We start from the raw sequence: 16197 nt of genomic DNA on the forward strand, positions 1-16197 counted from the left end.
CCGAATGGAAACACCCAGCAGCTCATCAACTTCAAAGCCACTCTCCCAGACCCATCTATCCAGCAGCTATTCCGGGTCTAGAACGATGACTCCGAGTATGATCTAGAATCAAAAGCGAATTAATTCAGAGGAAGACGATGGAGTATTTCCAAGTCAAATGAACTATACAATTAACTTTGACCACCAAATAAAACCCAACTTGTCCTTCAATCCACCCAGCAGTTATTCCGGGTCTAGAACGTAACGACGACTCCGAGTATGATCTACAATCGAAAGAGAATTAATTCAGAGGAAGACGATGGAGCATTTCCAAGTCAAATAAACTATACAACTTTGACCGCCAAATAAAACCCACCTTGTGTTTGCCAACTTGTCTGAAAGACGAACAAAACGAGCAAACTGGAATTCAATCACCAAATTACAAGCTAAAGACTCAGACAAAGTTATTTCGATTGATTTGCGAGGAAAGCACCGAATGAAGACCAAGATTGAGGGGCACGTATTGCTGGAGAGATGATAGAGAAAGAAGGAAAATGAATATAAAAATAACTAAAATGAAGTAGAGAGGAAGGTTGTTTCTTCAAATATAGAATAAGTAGAGAGTTGATAAACGAGTGATTTTTGAATTTTCTCTAATTTTTAGAAAGAAAGAAAAAAACTTAAAATAGAGAGCTTGTTAAGCATCTGACGCCACCCATATCAAATCACTAAAGAAACATGGCAGCCATGGATGCAGCCTCCGGATACGACCGCATGAAGGAGCTCAAGGAGTTCGACGAGTCCAAGATTGGCGTGAAGGGCCTCTCCGATTCCGGCATCACTTCCATCCCTCGCATCTTCGTCCACCCGCCAGAAACCCTCTCCGACATCAAATCTTCCTCCGCATACACTAACATCCCCGTCATCGACCTCTCAGACGCAAACTCCACCATGCACCGCCACAAAATCGTCGAACAAGTCAAAGAGGCGGCCACAACGTGGGGATTCTTCCAGGTGATCAACCACGGCGTTCCCGTGTCAGCACTAGACGAGACCATCAACGCCATCAAAGCGTTTCATGAGCAACCCCACGAGGTGAAAAGCAAGTACTACAAACGCGATGAGGGCCAGGGAGTGATGTACGCGAGCAACAACGACTTGTACCGCGCCAACGCAGCTGCGTGGCACGACTCATTGCAGGCGTGGATGGGTCCAACACCACCGAAAGTGGAGGATATACCGGAGGTTTGTAGGAACGAGGTGGTAGCATGGGATAAGCGTGCAACCGAGGTGGGAGAGACTGTGATGGAGTTACTGTCTGAAGGGTTGGGGTTGGAGACTGGGAAGTTCAAGAAGTTGACGTTTACGGATGCGAGGCTCTTTGTGGGTCATTGTTATCCGTACTGTCCTCAACCAGATCTGACGGTGGGGATTACATCGCATACTGATCCGGCTGTGGTGACGGTTCTGCTACCGAACCATTTGCCTGGGCTGCAAGTGAAGCATGGGGATGAGTGGGTAAACGTAAATCCTGTGCCCGGAGGTTTGATTATTAATGTTGGAGACTTTCTTCAGGTAAGACTCTATATATTAAAAGAAATCTCTGTCATACATATATAAATGCAGCAATTGATCACGGCCGGTGTAGATTCAGTTCATGCGACTGGAATTATTATATTATTATTTATGCATTTTTGAAATTCATATTCGAATTTGCACCTGAAAGAGTGTTTAAAATCTTGAGGACTCCTAGCATCGGATATATATATATAGTGTTGTAGGGCTATTACAACTTTATTATAAGTTCTGTATAAATAGGATGTGACTGTTCATAATTGATAAAATGATTAAGAAAAAAAATTTATTTGTTAATTTAATTTGTTAGAGTACTAGCAGCAACTTTTTTAAATCTCACTTTTTTCCTCACATATATATATATATATATATATATATATATATATATAGGAGAAAGTCATAAAAAAAAAAAAAAAAAATCCTGAATTAGATTCTATTGTTGTTTCTAAAATTAAGGAAACACCAAAGGAACCAAAAGTTGTATCATAGATCTAAGAAAGCAAAAGTGGTTCCTTTAACATTATTTTAATATAAAAATACTATATTTTTCCTTTATCATTCCTCCAAAATTTATTTAAAACAATATTTCAATCATTTCTCATTCATTTATCTTTCCCCTATGATTTAATTTAACGAATATTTAAATGATATATGGAAACGATAATAGAAGCTTTTGTAGACCAGGTACATTTAAATAGAGAAGCAAAAAATGATTGATTTTCTTAAATTGAAGAAATGTTTAAGGAAAGCTACTACTAGCTAGTGCTCTGAGTTGTTGACTTATAAATCATACAATCTTAATTATATCACCAGTTATGTATTACCATGTCAATTATAAGGAGAAATGCTATAGCTCTTTCTATACTAACACGCCACCTTATTTTTGCTACTCATAAATTTAACTGATTATGACATCTTTATTAAGCCAAACAATTTTTTTTTTTTCGCGAACATTTAAACCAACCATCAATTAGAAGAAAGTAAATTAAAATTTGTAAGTAAAGGTTATAAATGAAAAATAAAAAATTAAATTAAATTAAAAGGTCATGTTCAACATGTATATTAATACTTGGGCTTCATACAATTAATGCATTCATATCAATAAGAAATTAAGTAGTAATGCTTTGTCAAGTTCTTTAATTAATTTGATTTTGTTTGTACCTTTCTTAATTATTTGTAGATAATCTCGAATGGAGAGTACAAAAGTATACAACACCGTGTGTTGGCTAATTCTTATAACGAATCACGAATCTCCATAGGCATGTTTTTCAACGTAAACAAATTGAGGGAAGATGATTGCCATGGACCTTTGCCTGAGTTGTTGTCAGCGGAAAAGCCAGCTATCTATCGGAACTTCACCATGTCGGAATATTTGGAAAATTTTTATTGCAAAGGGTTGGACAGTAAAAGTATGATCGAGAAAATTAAAATACAAAACTAACATATATGTGTTTCATATATACCAGGCATTTTGTAGAATAAAAGGGATCGCTCGACCCCTATTTAATTAATCGGCCGGCTTTGCTATCATGCTTATTAGTATATTGAACTTATGGAAGCACCCTATGTTATTTGCATGAATCCAATTTTTATTAATATTGTTGGTCCTAGAAAATGGCTCTTTAATTAGTCAATAATTAAGGACTATCTTCTCCTCCTCCTTCTTATTCTTTTTTATTTTTTATTTTTTACTTTTATTTTTTGTGATAATAAATTGGCCGCAAAGATAGGGTGCGCTACCCCAACACCCTATGAGCCTTGTCACGAGTTCTCTTCTTGATTGTGGCCTTGTGGGTGGGGAGCATGAAAATTTACATCCTCACTAAAGTCACTAGCTAATCAGAATATCAACAAACTATTCAAGTAAAATATTCAAATATAATTCATCACACACTCAAAAGAGAGAGATCACCTCACATTGATCATTGATCAATGCGTTAAATTACAATTTTTCTTAAAAGTTTAAGCTAATAGAAAGAAATAAATTTAATTATTAAAAGCTTAAGCTTTGGCCAAAATGAGAGTGACTCAACCACCCATGTTTGGCCTGGGGATGGGTTCAGCCACTCCAGACCGGCGTGTCTGGGGTGGCTCGGCCAACCCCATGTCTTTTGGGGGTGGAAACCACCCCTTTTGGGTGGAAACCACCCCCAAAAGGCTAAAGCAAATTTTTTTATTTATTTTTTATTTTTTAGGGTTGGCCCTTGGGGTCGATATGGGGTGATCAAACTCACCCCTAAAAGGCTAGCTGATTTTTTTGTTTTTTTTTTTTTTAGGGTTGGACCTTGGGGGTGGCTTAACCACCCCCAAGGGCCATAGAGTGGCCGAATCCACCCTTAGGCTGAATGGAGTAGCTGTGCCACCCTCAAGGCACTTGGGGGTGATTTTTGCCATCTCAATTTTGATCAAGGGTTGGTCGGTCACCACATTTTAATCTTGGGGTAGTTTGGTTACCCCTCACAAGTCATAGGGGGTGGCTCATTGGATATAGCCTACAACAAATGCACAAGATGTTCGCTCAATGAAACAAGACCTAAATTTAAAGGCCGTAGATGATCTATATACACATTGCCAAACTTTATTTATTTAATGTTTTTTTGTGGTAGTTGTCAAAAACCTAAAAAATAAAATAAAAAAAAATCTAAAGCCACCGATTATATTATATTAATATACACATAAAAAGGCTTAGAGAACAAAAAATCAGCTTGCAAAGACACGTCATTTGACCACTTTTTGACTTTCCAATTTTCCCTTTCAATCCATCACATATCTCTTCATTTTTAAGTTTTCAACGCCTCACCACCTATTAACCTAAAAAAAATTATTCATTCAGATTCCAGTTCTTGTAAAGATAAATATTCTCAATAATTTTTTTTAAAAAAAAAAAATCTTTCTTTTCCCTGCACTCAAGAACAAACTTAAAAAAAAATATGCTGACAAATTAATTTGCTCCTCTATTTTCGACATGCTTTCATACTTCAATTCATTTATATTTATCCATATATTATAAACCGTTTCACAAAAAATCAATAGACACAAATAAGTTCTAAAAGAACAACAAAAAAGGCCAAATAGACTGAAATTCAAATTATACTTATTATTTTTTTTTTTCAAATGAACAGAGGAGGAGGGGGGACGGGGGCATAGCCCCTACGGACCACCCCAGCTTCGCCCTTGCCGGAGAGCATGAGTGGGCTCCACTTGTTCGGAAACAACTATAGCAAGTAGGGCTCAAGATCGTTACCCAGACACTTACCCGGACAGATAGGATCTGCCTATACTTTCACATGCAATATTATAAATAGGATCGTTAAAAAAAAATTAATAATAATAATAATAATTGTAAATAGGATAGGGCTATTGCACCATATTCAGATCCTGAAGTGAAGGTGATAGACCGTGTATAGTAGCACTAGCACATGAAGCTCACCTTATATCCTGATTACTATATTTTTATCTTATAATTGACATTTCAAATTAATTATTATATTTATTTAACAATGGTAAATTCAAGAATTAGTTGTAAGGAATTGATTTTCTCGCATAAGAGCATCTCTAATAGATTAGGCAAACCCTTCATAATAAGTATTTTTAGTTAATATCACTAAATTTTTATCGATCTTTAGCATATTAGGTTCAGAAGAGGTAAAGCCATTTTGATTGTGTGCTCTCTATAACTTTACTTTTATCTTTATTTTTAAAACATTGAAACGTAATATTTAAAGAAATAAGAGAATAATACATAATCTGTTGGAGTTTTTATTGAAAAGTTATGAGGTAAAATTGAAAAATTTGTATTTTGAATAGTTGAATTAGCTAAGGGATAAGGACAAAGCACCCTTTTATTTTGACAGATTTTTCCAACAAAATCAATTGGAAAACTATCAGATTGAGTCTATAAAAATATGTGTCTATTTACATGTAAAAAACACATTTTTTTTAACTAATATGGGTTCTCACATGCATTTTTAATAAAAAATTTCAAAATTTATCTTTCAATTAAAAAAAATATATATATTTTTTACATGTAAATAAACACATCAACTTTATAAATTAGATTGAAAAAAGTTTCACCAACCCAATTAAGATGAAATCTTTGTTCCCTTTTATTTTGAATTGTCCCTATTAACCGCATAATTATGTACCTTTTTTAGTCATGTCACATCTGGAACAGTTAGTACTCCATTTATTTTGTTCCTATTAAGTGCATAATTATGGGCGCCACCAGCAGCCATATTTACATTTTGATATTTTTCGTTTATTTATGACAGGGCATATTCTCAACCATTTTCTCTATATTTAAAGAACAAAACCGCTTTTTACCACCATAAATGAAAAAAATATTCCACAATAAATTCCCTTAATTTTTTCTATATCAATTAAATACTCATTCTTTATCTTATTTGGGAGTGATCCTTACACTCTTTGTGCACAACAATGGTACAACATAGGCACATTAGGGTGGGACCCACCCCGATGTGCCTTGGTGTTGTGTCATTGTCGTGCATTATGAGTGTTTTGATCATTTTCCATCTTATTTTATTATTTTTTTCTCTTTCTTATTTTATTTCTTTATTCATTTTTTTTTTCTCTCTTCCTCTCTCTCGTCTTCTCCAGAACCTTTTCCAAATCCCTCCTCTCTCGCCTCCGCCTCCCTCACCCTCCATTGCCACCTCTCCAAGGCCTCCTCAATCCTCTCCCCAAATTCCACCACTCCTCTCACCTCCAAGCAGAAGACATGATCCGCGCTCTTCCTCCTCAAGTCCGAGCAGAACCCCCACACCATCCTCGACATTTGACGTACCGTGTCCCTCAACCCCGACAACCACCTCAACCGAATTGCCTTCTCCGTTGCCGTTTCCCAGCTCTCCGGCTCCATGTTGGCCTCGACGTGAACCCTATCTCCGTTGTTACATACGCTGATTGTGTTGGCCTCAGCATCGATGATGACCTTGAGGGATTTCATGGAGGGGTCGCGTTGCTTGTTGTCAGTGGCATTGACGAGGATCTCGTCGAAGATCTTGTAGAGGACGGGGACGAAGATCTTATATTTTTGTGTTTAGCCGTGAATGGATTTTCGATGGGGTCCTTCGATTGAGACGATGGAGGACAGTCTTGGACGGAGCAAGGAAGAAGGAGAGAGGAGAGAGAATAGAGAAGATGTGTTTTTGTTATTAAAATAATATGTTGGGAAGCTACTGTAGCTTCCCAACACAAAAAATGCAAATTTAGGGTATCTGCCGTTGGTCAGTTTTTTGTGTTTTTCATGAAATTTTTCCTAAATATAGGAAAGGGAGTCTGATGGGAGTGCTTTTACGCAACCCATTTACATCTTATTTATGTTCTTCTTCTATTCTTTTACTTTTGATAATCATTATTAAATTTGTGGGATTCATATAAATGGACCTCAGATCAAAAAAGACACAAGAAAATGAACTGAATTATTTCTCTTTTCAACCAAACCAATTAAGCATCTGACGCAACCCATATTTTCTGAATTGAAGCTCAAATCGTCACTAAAGAAACATGGCAGCCATTGATGCAACCTCCGGCTACGACCGCATGAAGGAGCTCAAGGAGTTCGACAAGTCCAAGATTGGAGTGAAGGGCCTCTCCGATTCCGGCATCACTTCCATCCTCATGACGTAGCGGAAGATTAAAATAACTAATCAAAGATCAAGCAGCGTCTTTGATTCTGTAAGGAGAAGCATCTTCGTCTTCTATCCAAAAAGATAAAACAAGCCCGCAGACTAAAAGAAAAAGGGAAAACTGCAATTTACCCCCCTGATGTTTACACGAATTTTCAATTTTGGCACCAATGTTTAGATTGCTTCAATTGCACCCAAGAAAGTTGAAAAAAATTTCAATCCACCCCCTTTCGTCCAATTGCTCCGTCTGATGAGACGGAAATGGACCCACGTGCGCGGCATGTGACTTATATGCAGATAACCGGACGAAAATACCCTCAAAAAATTGAGCCGTTGTTTTCTAAATTAAAAAAGACCGGTCCTGTGTCCGCTTAAAAGATTAAAAACTCAGAAACCACTTTCAAATGCAAAGTAAAAACCCGAAAAACATCACCGGAATCAACAACAAATTTTTGATTTAGGATTCCTTTGCGGATTATCATCACCAACGAATTTCAGCCGAAATCGACTTTGGGCTAAGGGTTGTCGTGATTAAACCGACCGAAGTGGGTGTTCGATCAAGGTATGTTCAAATAAAAAGACCCCTCTTTTAAATTTAGGGTTTTGTGCAAAAGTAGGTTACGTCGTTTTTGTGTTATGATATCTTTTAAATTCATTCGATAATTCCTTTATTTTGTCTTGAATGAAGCGAAAGAACCGAACTAAAATGCGCTTAGGGTTCCGTCGTTTTTGAGTTATGAAATCTTTGTTTTATTCAGAAGATGCTTTCAATGATTGGCTTTGTATATTTTTTATTGAAAAGTTGCTTTCTTACTGGGTCCGTGTGTTTTGTTGAATTTCAATTACCTTTGTGGCTTTGTATGATGATGGGACCATGTGCTTTGCTTTTACATGTGCATGATGTGCTGCTTTGTGTTGATTTGGTGTTTAAAAAACTGCAATTTACCCCATCAGGAGAAAATGGAACATGATTATGTCTGTGTGTGTAGTTAGTTGGTGTATTGTCTGTTTAAAAAACAACAGTGGTCAGATGAGAAAAATGGTGCCAGTGTGTGAAGTTAGTTGTTGTATTGTGTGTTCAAAAAAGAGTAGTGGTCCTCAGATGAGAAGTTGTGGTTGTGTATATTGGTTGCTGTGTTGTGGTCCCCATATGTCACTTAATGTGTTGTTGGCCTTTATTTAATTTTACAACATGTCACTTACTATGTTTTATTAAATTTACCTCGTAGGATGGCACACAATAAACTAGTGGTTGAGGTCCATTTTGGGGGTAGGTTTGACCGGAGTTTTGGGTGTGAGTATACGGGTGGTGAAGTTGAACTGCACAAAGATAGTGTTGACCTTGATAAACTATCTTTCTTTGAAATTGAAGATATATGTAAGGCATATGGATATAAGTTAGGGGATTTAATGTATTTTAAAGACCCCGTGAAGAGTCTTGCTGATGGGTTGCATTTAATTACTTCAGACCATGATGTGCTGAACCTGTCTGCTTGCCATGATGGGCATGCCATTTTGCAATTATATATTGTGTCTTTTGGGGATGGAGGAGGTGATGAAGAGGATAGTCAAGATGATAATGAATATGGAGGTAGGGCTGATTTGGATGATCCTTGATGGGATGATAAGCTTAGTGATACTGAAAACGTATTTGATGTTGGTGTTGATGTTGATAGTTCTAGACCCTCTAATGTACAACATGATAATCCTAGGGTTGAACAAGGTACTGTAGAGGATAATGAAGGGGGTAATGATGAGAATAGTGAAGAGGGTGGTAATGATGAGAATAGTGAAGAGGGTGAAGAGGGTGATGAGAAGTGTGAAGAGGGTGGTGATGATGAGAATAGTGAAGAGGGTGGTAATGGTGATAATGAAGATGAAGTTGGTCATGATGACGATGACAGTAACTCTGATATGGCTAGAAGTGACATACTTGTCTCACCAGTAGCTAGTGATGAAGAAGTTGAAAATTCTGAGTCAAGAGGGTCTGAGTTCCATGCAGTTGACCGAGAGGATCCAAGTTTGGAAGTTAAGATGAGATTCCCAAATATACAGACATTTAGGGAGGTTGTTAGGGTGTTCAATCTGAAGAGGGGCAAGGACATTACCTTTAAAAAAATTGAGAGAAAAAAGTGTATTGTTGTATGTAAAGAACCAAAGTGTAATTATAGAGTGTATGCTAGACAGGTGGATGATGAAGCTACATTCTAGATAATCAGCCTTCAAGGTAGACATGTGTGTGGCAGGCAATTTAGGAACTCAATTGTAAACTCTACATGGATAGCCGATAAACTGATTGATAAGTTTAGAGTTCAGCCCGACATGCCATTACATGTGATACAGAATGAAGTGAAAGAAAGATGGAGGATAGATGTGAATCCGAGCATGATGTATAGGGCAAGAATCAAGGCTAATAAAAAAAAATATGGCAACCATGAGGGTCAGTATGCGGCCTTGTGGGACTATTGTGAGACCTTGAGAGCAACCAACCTAGGAAGTTGTGTTGTGATGAAAGTGGATAGGACAGTACCCGAGGCGAATCCAAGGTTTCAAAGACTGTATTGTTCTTTGGCAGCCATGAAGAAGGGCTTTTTGGAAGGTTGCAGGCCTGTGATAGGGGTGGATGGGTGTTTCCTTAAAGGGCCATTTAAGGGGCAACTTCTAGCTGCAGTTGGACGTGATGGCAATGATAACATGTATCCGATTGCATATGCCGTAGTTGAAGCTGAGACTAAGGACAGCTGGATCTGGTTTTTGGAAACCCTAGTGTCTGATCTTGGGAACCATGAGCGGCATGGCAGGCCAACATTTATTTCGGATCGACAGAAGGTAAGTCATGGTTAGTGCCCCGTGTGATCTCATTTTATTTTAAAATGTCTAACATTCTTAATCTAATGCTGTGGTTTTTTGATCGTAGGGTCTAATGCCAGCCTTTGATTATGTCATGCCAACCGTCGATCACAGGATTTGTGTAAGGCATCTTTATGCGAACTATAGGGACATTAGGGGGGCATAGAGGAATTGCCCTAAAGGAGAAGTTATAGGTTGCAGCTTCTGCATACACTGAAGGGGATTTTCTAAGGGTAATGGGTGAGCTGAAGAGAATGAAGAGTGATGCCCATGAGTACTTGGCCAAAATTGATCCTAGTACATGGTCAAGAGTATGGTTTGCTACGGATTCAAAGTGTGACCTTCTGCAGAATAATATATATGAGTGTTTTAACTCATACATTCTAAAGGCTCGCAATAAGCCTATCTTGACCATGCTGGAGCAGATACGAAAAAAGTTGATGAGGAGATACCAGGCTAAGAGGGATGGCATTCAAAGTTTGACAGGGAAGTTAACTCCTAAAATCCAAAATAAGTTGGATGCAATACGGAATGAATCAATGGACTGTGTTGCCCTATATGCTGGTGATGACATGTTTGAAGTGACTGGTCCAGATGGTAGACAATTTGTAGTCAACATGAGGAGAAAAAGTTGTGGTTGTAGAGTGTGGGAAATGTCTGGAATCCCCTGTGTGCATGCATGTGCTGCTATTCGACATAGTTGTAAGAATGCAGAGGATTATGTTGATGAGTACTTCACTGTGGAGATGTACAAGAAAGCATATGAGCCAGTTATATACCCAATGCCTAGTCAAGAGCAGTGGATACCAACCCAGCATGACAAGTTGGAACCCCCAGTATCAAGAGTGGCCCCGGGTAGACCAAAGAAGGTAAGAAAAAGGCAAGTTGATGAACGTAGAGATCCGAAAAATCCAAACAGAATGAGAAAATTTGGTGCTAGGATGAAATGCTCCATGTGTAAGGGCAGAGGGCACAATAAAAGGGCATGTCCAATGAGAAGTACCCAAGCAAGTGTTGTGCTGCCTACCCCACCTCCAGACAGTGTGAGTTTATTAATCTTTATTATCCTTTATTTTTTATTATGTACTATATGCATACTGATAGTCCCACACCTTATTTGACTCATTTGGAACAGACACAAAGTACCACCTCAAGAACTCCTACACAGGCTACAAGAACAAATCTGGTCTCACCGCCTCCACCAGCAAGAACAAATTCAGTCCCACCGCCTCCACTAGCAACAACAAATCCAGTCCCACCACCTCCACTAGCAACAACAAATCCGGTCCCACCTCCTCCAAGGAGACGGAAGACACAAAGGGTCGCGGCTATTTTTGGGAAGTCCAAACCGGGTCCCACCACACCTATTGATCTAACTGAGGGTGATAGTGATGAACGAGGTGGCCCTACAATCCGAGGGGGCCATGCAATTCGAGGTGGCCCTACAATCCGAGGGGGCCATGCAATTCGAGGTGGCAGTGCGGGAACCAGTGGGACAGCAACTAATCCAGCATCCAAAAGCAAGGGCAAACGTGTGGTGGCCACTGTTGAAAAGGCAATTGAGATTGCTGAAGCGAAGAGGAAGAGAATGAGGCCAGAATGGAAGCGTTAATTAAATATGTGCTTGTATTTAATGCACATGTGCATAATCTGTGTTTGACAATTGGTAGTTATGTGTTTGACAATTGGTAGTTGTGCGTTTGACAGTTGGTGGTTGTGTGTTTGATACAGTACTAAAAATGCAGGATTGGTGGTTGTGTTTGATAGACAGTACTAGCAATGCAGAATTGCTTATTTTTGTGTAATGATTACAATGTGTTTTATGATGTTGGAATGCATTGCAGGTTTTGACATTTGTGTAGTTTTGGAATGCATTGCAGGTTTTGATATTTGTGTGGTTTTGGAATGCATTAACAATATGAACAGGTCAACACTGATTTTGGAGAAATAAATTTTGGGTGTGTCATGCGGTTGATATGGGACAGGGAGAATTATGTAATTACGCTACTTTGAAGAGAATGCTTTAAATTTATCTTTTGGACCCAATTGACAATTGTGTGCTTATATACTTCTGATTATTATATCTAATGTTAATTATGTGTATTGGGATCGGCTTAATTTGCTGACCAAATTGTAGCCAATTTATGAAACTAATGAGAAAGGGTTTCGAATGGGCTGTTTGGACAATGAGACTCCATTGAAATTAATCCTTCTTCATTAGCTGCCCAAATCGATTGCAATTCGGTTAGCTAAATTGCAATCATTAGCATTGAATATAATTTTACCTTTTGGGTCCAAATTGTGTGCTTATATACTTGTATTGTTATATCTAATCTGAATTATACGTATCCGGATTGATTACAATTAGTTAAAAATTGAAGACATTTTAGGCAACTAACAAGAAAGGGACTCGAGGTTCATCAGCCCAAACAAATCGACCCCGTATTTTAAGATGCTCAAGCACATGAACTCCATCAATGATAGTGTGAAAAATATAATGGGATAAATTTCTGTTACTTTATAAATACAAGCAGCTCTAACTACAAACAATCCTACTTAAATACATGCAATAAGGCAACCAAAATACCACAACACAACTTAGTGCACAAAAAATGGTTCACTTCTAGCTTCTATGGCCCCATAGAAGTGCACAAAAAATGTCTAACAATACAACTCAAGGCAACCTCAAATAACCAACCCTATTGTCCTCCTGGTTTTTGGCTGCATGTCCGAAGAAGAAACACAATGCAAATAAAATCCACGAACACACAAGCATTGTGTGGTAATTCTTCTTCACTGCTTCAAATTTGATCCCCCAAATCTCAATTTTTTTACGGTATTTGCAATTTTTGCGTTCCTCTCATTGTCAACTTCGGCCTTCACCTTCTCAATCTCTTTCTCCATTTCGGTCTTCACTTTCCCAACTTCTACTTCAACCATGGTTTCACATCGTTTAGTTTCTGCCACCAAACTTTCGTGCCACTCAACCAATCGACCAACAACCCTCTAACCATGTGCACACATTTTGGGATCAACCCACTCAAAGAAACCACAATCTCTGTGGATCTGCAAAACACAACAAATAATGAAAAAATTGCAACTTGTCCAACCTGTCTGGAATGCATTCCAGATTTTGCCACTTTTTAGCACCAACAATCCAACATCGAATGGTATATATGCAGAAAAGCCAGATTTCAAAAGCCGACTATAAAATTGCAAATTTGAACTCCCAAATACAAAATGAAACCCTAAAATCGATCAGAATAAGTACTACTTGCCTTCCAATTTTCACACCCCATAAACCTTCTTCCGAAATTTTTGCTCGTGTGCCCCGTTTTCACATTCATCGGCCGCTCGCAGTAGCATACTCGTTGCCGTGAAAAAGTGGCAACACTCTGTGGGGACTCCGACCTTGCTTCCATCCTCTCCTTCGAGTGCCCAATCGATTGCCCAGAACAGACGGGTATCTGGTCAGGGGTCGAGTCCTGTGTCGAGGCGTCCATCGTCTCCGTCAGCCTTCAAATTCGAAACCCTTGTTTTTCCTGAAACAATATTTGAACCAAATATACATGAAACAATACGGGTGACTTAGAAAACAACGGCTCAATTTTTTGAGGGTATTTTCGTCCGGTTATCTGCATATAAGTCACTTGCCGCGCACATGGGTCCATTTCCGTCTCATCAGACGAAGCAATTGGACGGAAGGGGATGGATTGAAATTTTTTTTAACTTTCTTGGGTGCAATTGAAGCAATCTAAACATTGGTGCCAAAATTGAAAATTCGTGTAAACATCAGGGGGGTAAATTGCAGTTTTCCCAAAGAAAAATAAAACTCTGCAGAGTATTTGAGAGATAATTCTCTGATTTTATAATAATTCAATTGAGTCTTTTACATGATAAGCAAGCCTATTTATAGAAGAGAAATACTTGTAAAGAAAATAATCATAATCCTAATAGTAATAGTAAACTTATTCCTAAAAAGAAAAATATTACAAAATAAATAAAAGTAAACCTATTCTTAGTAGTAATAGTAAATCTAATCCTAGTAAGGAAAATAAATAAATAAAGCAAATCTAGTCATAGTAAGTAAAGGAAATAAAATCTTAATTCTAAATAAGGAAATAAAATAAAATAAAATCATGGCTTGACGATCAAGTATTTCCTTTTGTACTTCTATTGTCTGCGAACAAGTAAACTTATAATCAAACAGTCCTGCTCCAATATTATTTTTGACATTTTTTCTATTTTTGTTTTCAATGAAAATATTAGTAAATTCCGTCCTATATCAGACACTCACTTGAAAAAAACTTGTCCTCGAGTTTTCTTTGCGATATATCATACACGGCTCTTCCGAATAAAGATACTTGGAGAAATCTACGTAGATAGCATTCGGCTCTTCCGGAGAAAGATACTTGAAGAAATCTACATAGATAGCGCTTAGACACGACTTTTTCTTTTCGTCTCATTCCATAAAAATTTCTCTAAATATTTTTTTCTCGATCTCATCTTCAACTATATTGTCTTTTTCAAAGGAATCACCATTATTATTTATTTTTGTGGTGATCGTGTTGAGATACACTTGTGGTGGATATTCTTCCACTGGTACAGTAGCTGGAACCAATGGTTGTAGCTGCACATATTGCTTCTCTGACGGCAACTCCACTTTTTCACCGTAACTAACATTCTCTTCATATATGGGCTTCCTATTCTGCGATTCATAAATATGGTTAGAAACAGGTCGAACGCAACTTACGTCATCGTTACTAAGATCTTCATAGATCAGTGGTCGATTTATGGGTGCAAGTCGTTGGTGACGAGTATGCCTCACTCGGATCCCATCGTCATTATGAACAAGATTGTCCATGCGATTACGAATAAGACCCATGTGCATGCGCTCCATCATCTCTCGCATCTCTTGTTGCATTGTTTGTCGGAACTCTTGGAATTCGACTCTCGAAAAAACCTCCCCGTCACGAATAACGTCGTTATAGAAGTTGTTATTGTAGTATAAATTGGCCATCGAATCCTGATAACATTAGTTCGAAAACCCCATGAGTTTGGCTCTCAAAAGAGCCCCTCCCCTACAAGCGGCATTGCTGGAGAAGTTTGTCACTGTTACACTAATTGGTCATGATCAGGATAAAGCCTGCTCTGATACCAACTGACGTAGCGAAAGACTAAAGTAACTAATCAAAGAGCATCGTCTTTGATTCTGCAAGGAGATGCGTCTTCGTCTTCTACCCAAAAAGATAAAACAAGCGCGCAGGCTAAAAGAAAGATAAAACTCCGCAAAGCATTTGAGAGAGAATTCTCTGATTTTATAACAATTCAATTGAGTCTACATGATAAGCAAGCCTATTTATAGAAGAGAAATACTTGTAGAAAAAGTAATCATAATCCTAATAGTAATAGTAAATCTATTCCTAAAAAGGAAAATGTTACAAAATAAATAAAAGTAAACATATTCCTAGTAGCAATAATAAATCTAATCCTAGTAAAGAAAAGAAATAAATAAAGCAAAAGGTTAAACACATTTTTAGTCCTTGAGTTTTCACAACTTTATTTTTTAATCCTTAAGTTTCAAATTGCATCACAGATAGTACCTCAATTTTAAGAAAAGACCGAATTGATACCTCGGTTAAGTTTTTCGTCCAAAAACTAACAGTCTGCTACGTGTCGACCTCTGAGGTTGACCCATGGCACTATATAAAAAAAAATAAAAATCTTTAAAAATTAATTAAAAATAAAAAATAAAAATTGAAAAAGTTTTTTTTTTTTTAAAAAAAATGGGGTGGCCGGCCACCCCCTAGACAGAAAAAAAAAAATAAAAAAAAAATTGTCAACCTCGAAGGTTGACACGTGGTGAGCCGTTAGTTTTTGGACGGAAAACTTAACCGAGGTACCAATTCGGTCTTTTCCTAAAATTGAGGTACCATCTGTGATGCAAATTAAAACTTAAAGATTAAAAAATAAAGTTGTGAAAACTCAAAGACCATAGGACTACTTAACCCTAAAGCAAATCTAGTCATAGTAAGTAAAGGAAATAAAATCTTAATTCAAAATAAGGAAATAAAATAAAATAAAATCTTGGCTTGACGATCAAGTCTTTCCTTTTGTACTTCCATTGTTTGCGAACAGGTAAACT

The 16197-nt window shown here is 37.6% G+C and overlaps 2 protein-coding genes across 2 annotated transcripts; both read left to right on the top strand.

Moving 5' to 3' along the window:
* LOC133872419 (1-aminocyclopropane-1-carboxylate oxidase homolog 4-like) lies at positions 1-3169 on the top strand. Its single transcript, XM_062309923.1, has 2 exons — positions 1-1554; positions 2735-3169. The coding sequence occupies exons 1-2, from the start codon at positions 718-720 to the stop codon at positions 2993-2995; spliced, it is 1098 nt and encodes a 365-aa protein (XP_062165907.1). The 5' UTR covers positions 1-717; the 3' UTR covers positions 2996-3169.
* Positions 3170-10288: 7119 nt separating this feature from the next.
* Positions 10289-11664, top strand: LOC133872643 (uncharacterized). The gene is made up of 2 exons (XM_062310223.1): positions 10289-11095; positions 11188-11664. The coding sequence occupies exons 1-2, from the start codon at positions 10289-10291 to the stop codon at positions 11662-11664; spliced, it is 1284 nt and encodes a 427-aa protein (XP_062166207.1).
* Positions 11665-16197: the final 4533 nt, after the last annotated feature.

The sequence above is a fragment of the Alnus glutinosa genome, chromosome 7 (assembly GCF_958979055.1).
Source record: "Alnus glutinosa chromosome 7, dhAlnGlut1.1, whole genome shotgun sequence".
In the NCBI taxonomy this organism is placed as follows: domain Eukaryota; kingdom Viridiplantae; phylum Streptophyta; class Magnoliopsida; order Fagales; family Betulaceae; genus Alnus; species Alnus glutinosa.

Bases quoted from the DNA above. Each gene is read 5' to 3' on its own strand.
- LOC133872419 (XM_062309923.1), top strand. From the start codon at position 718: ATGGCAGCCATGGATGCAGCCTCCGGATACGACCGCATGAAGGAGCTC. The intron at 1,555-2,734 runs GTAAGACTCTAT...AATTATTTGTAG, and splicing joins ATGTTGGAGACTTTCTTCAG to ATAATCTCGAATGGAGAGTA.
- LOC133872643 (XM_062310223.1), top strand. From the start codon at position 10,289: ATGGGTGAGCTGAAGAGAATGAAGAGTGATGCCCATGAGTACTTGGCC. The intron at 11,096-11,187 runs GTGAGTTTATTA...CATTTGGAACAG, and splicing joins CTACCCCACCTCCAGACAGT to ACACAAAGTACCACCTCAAG.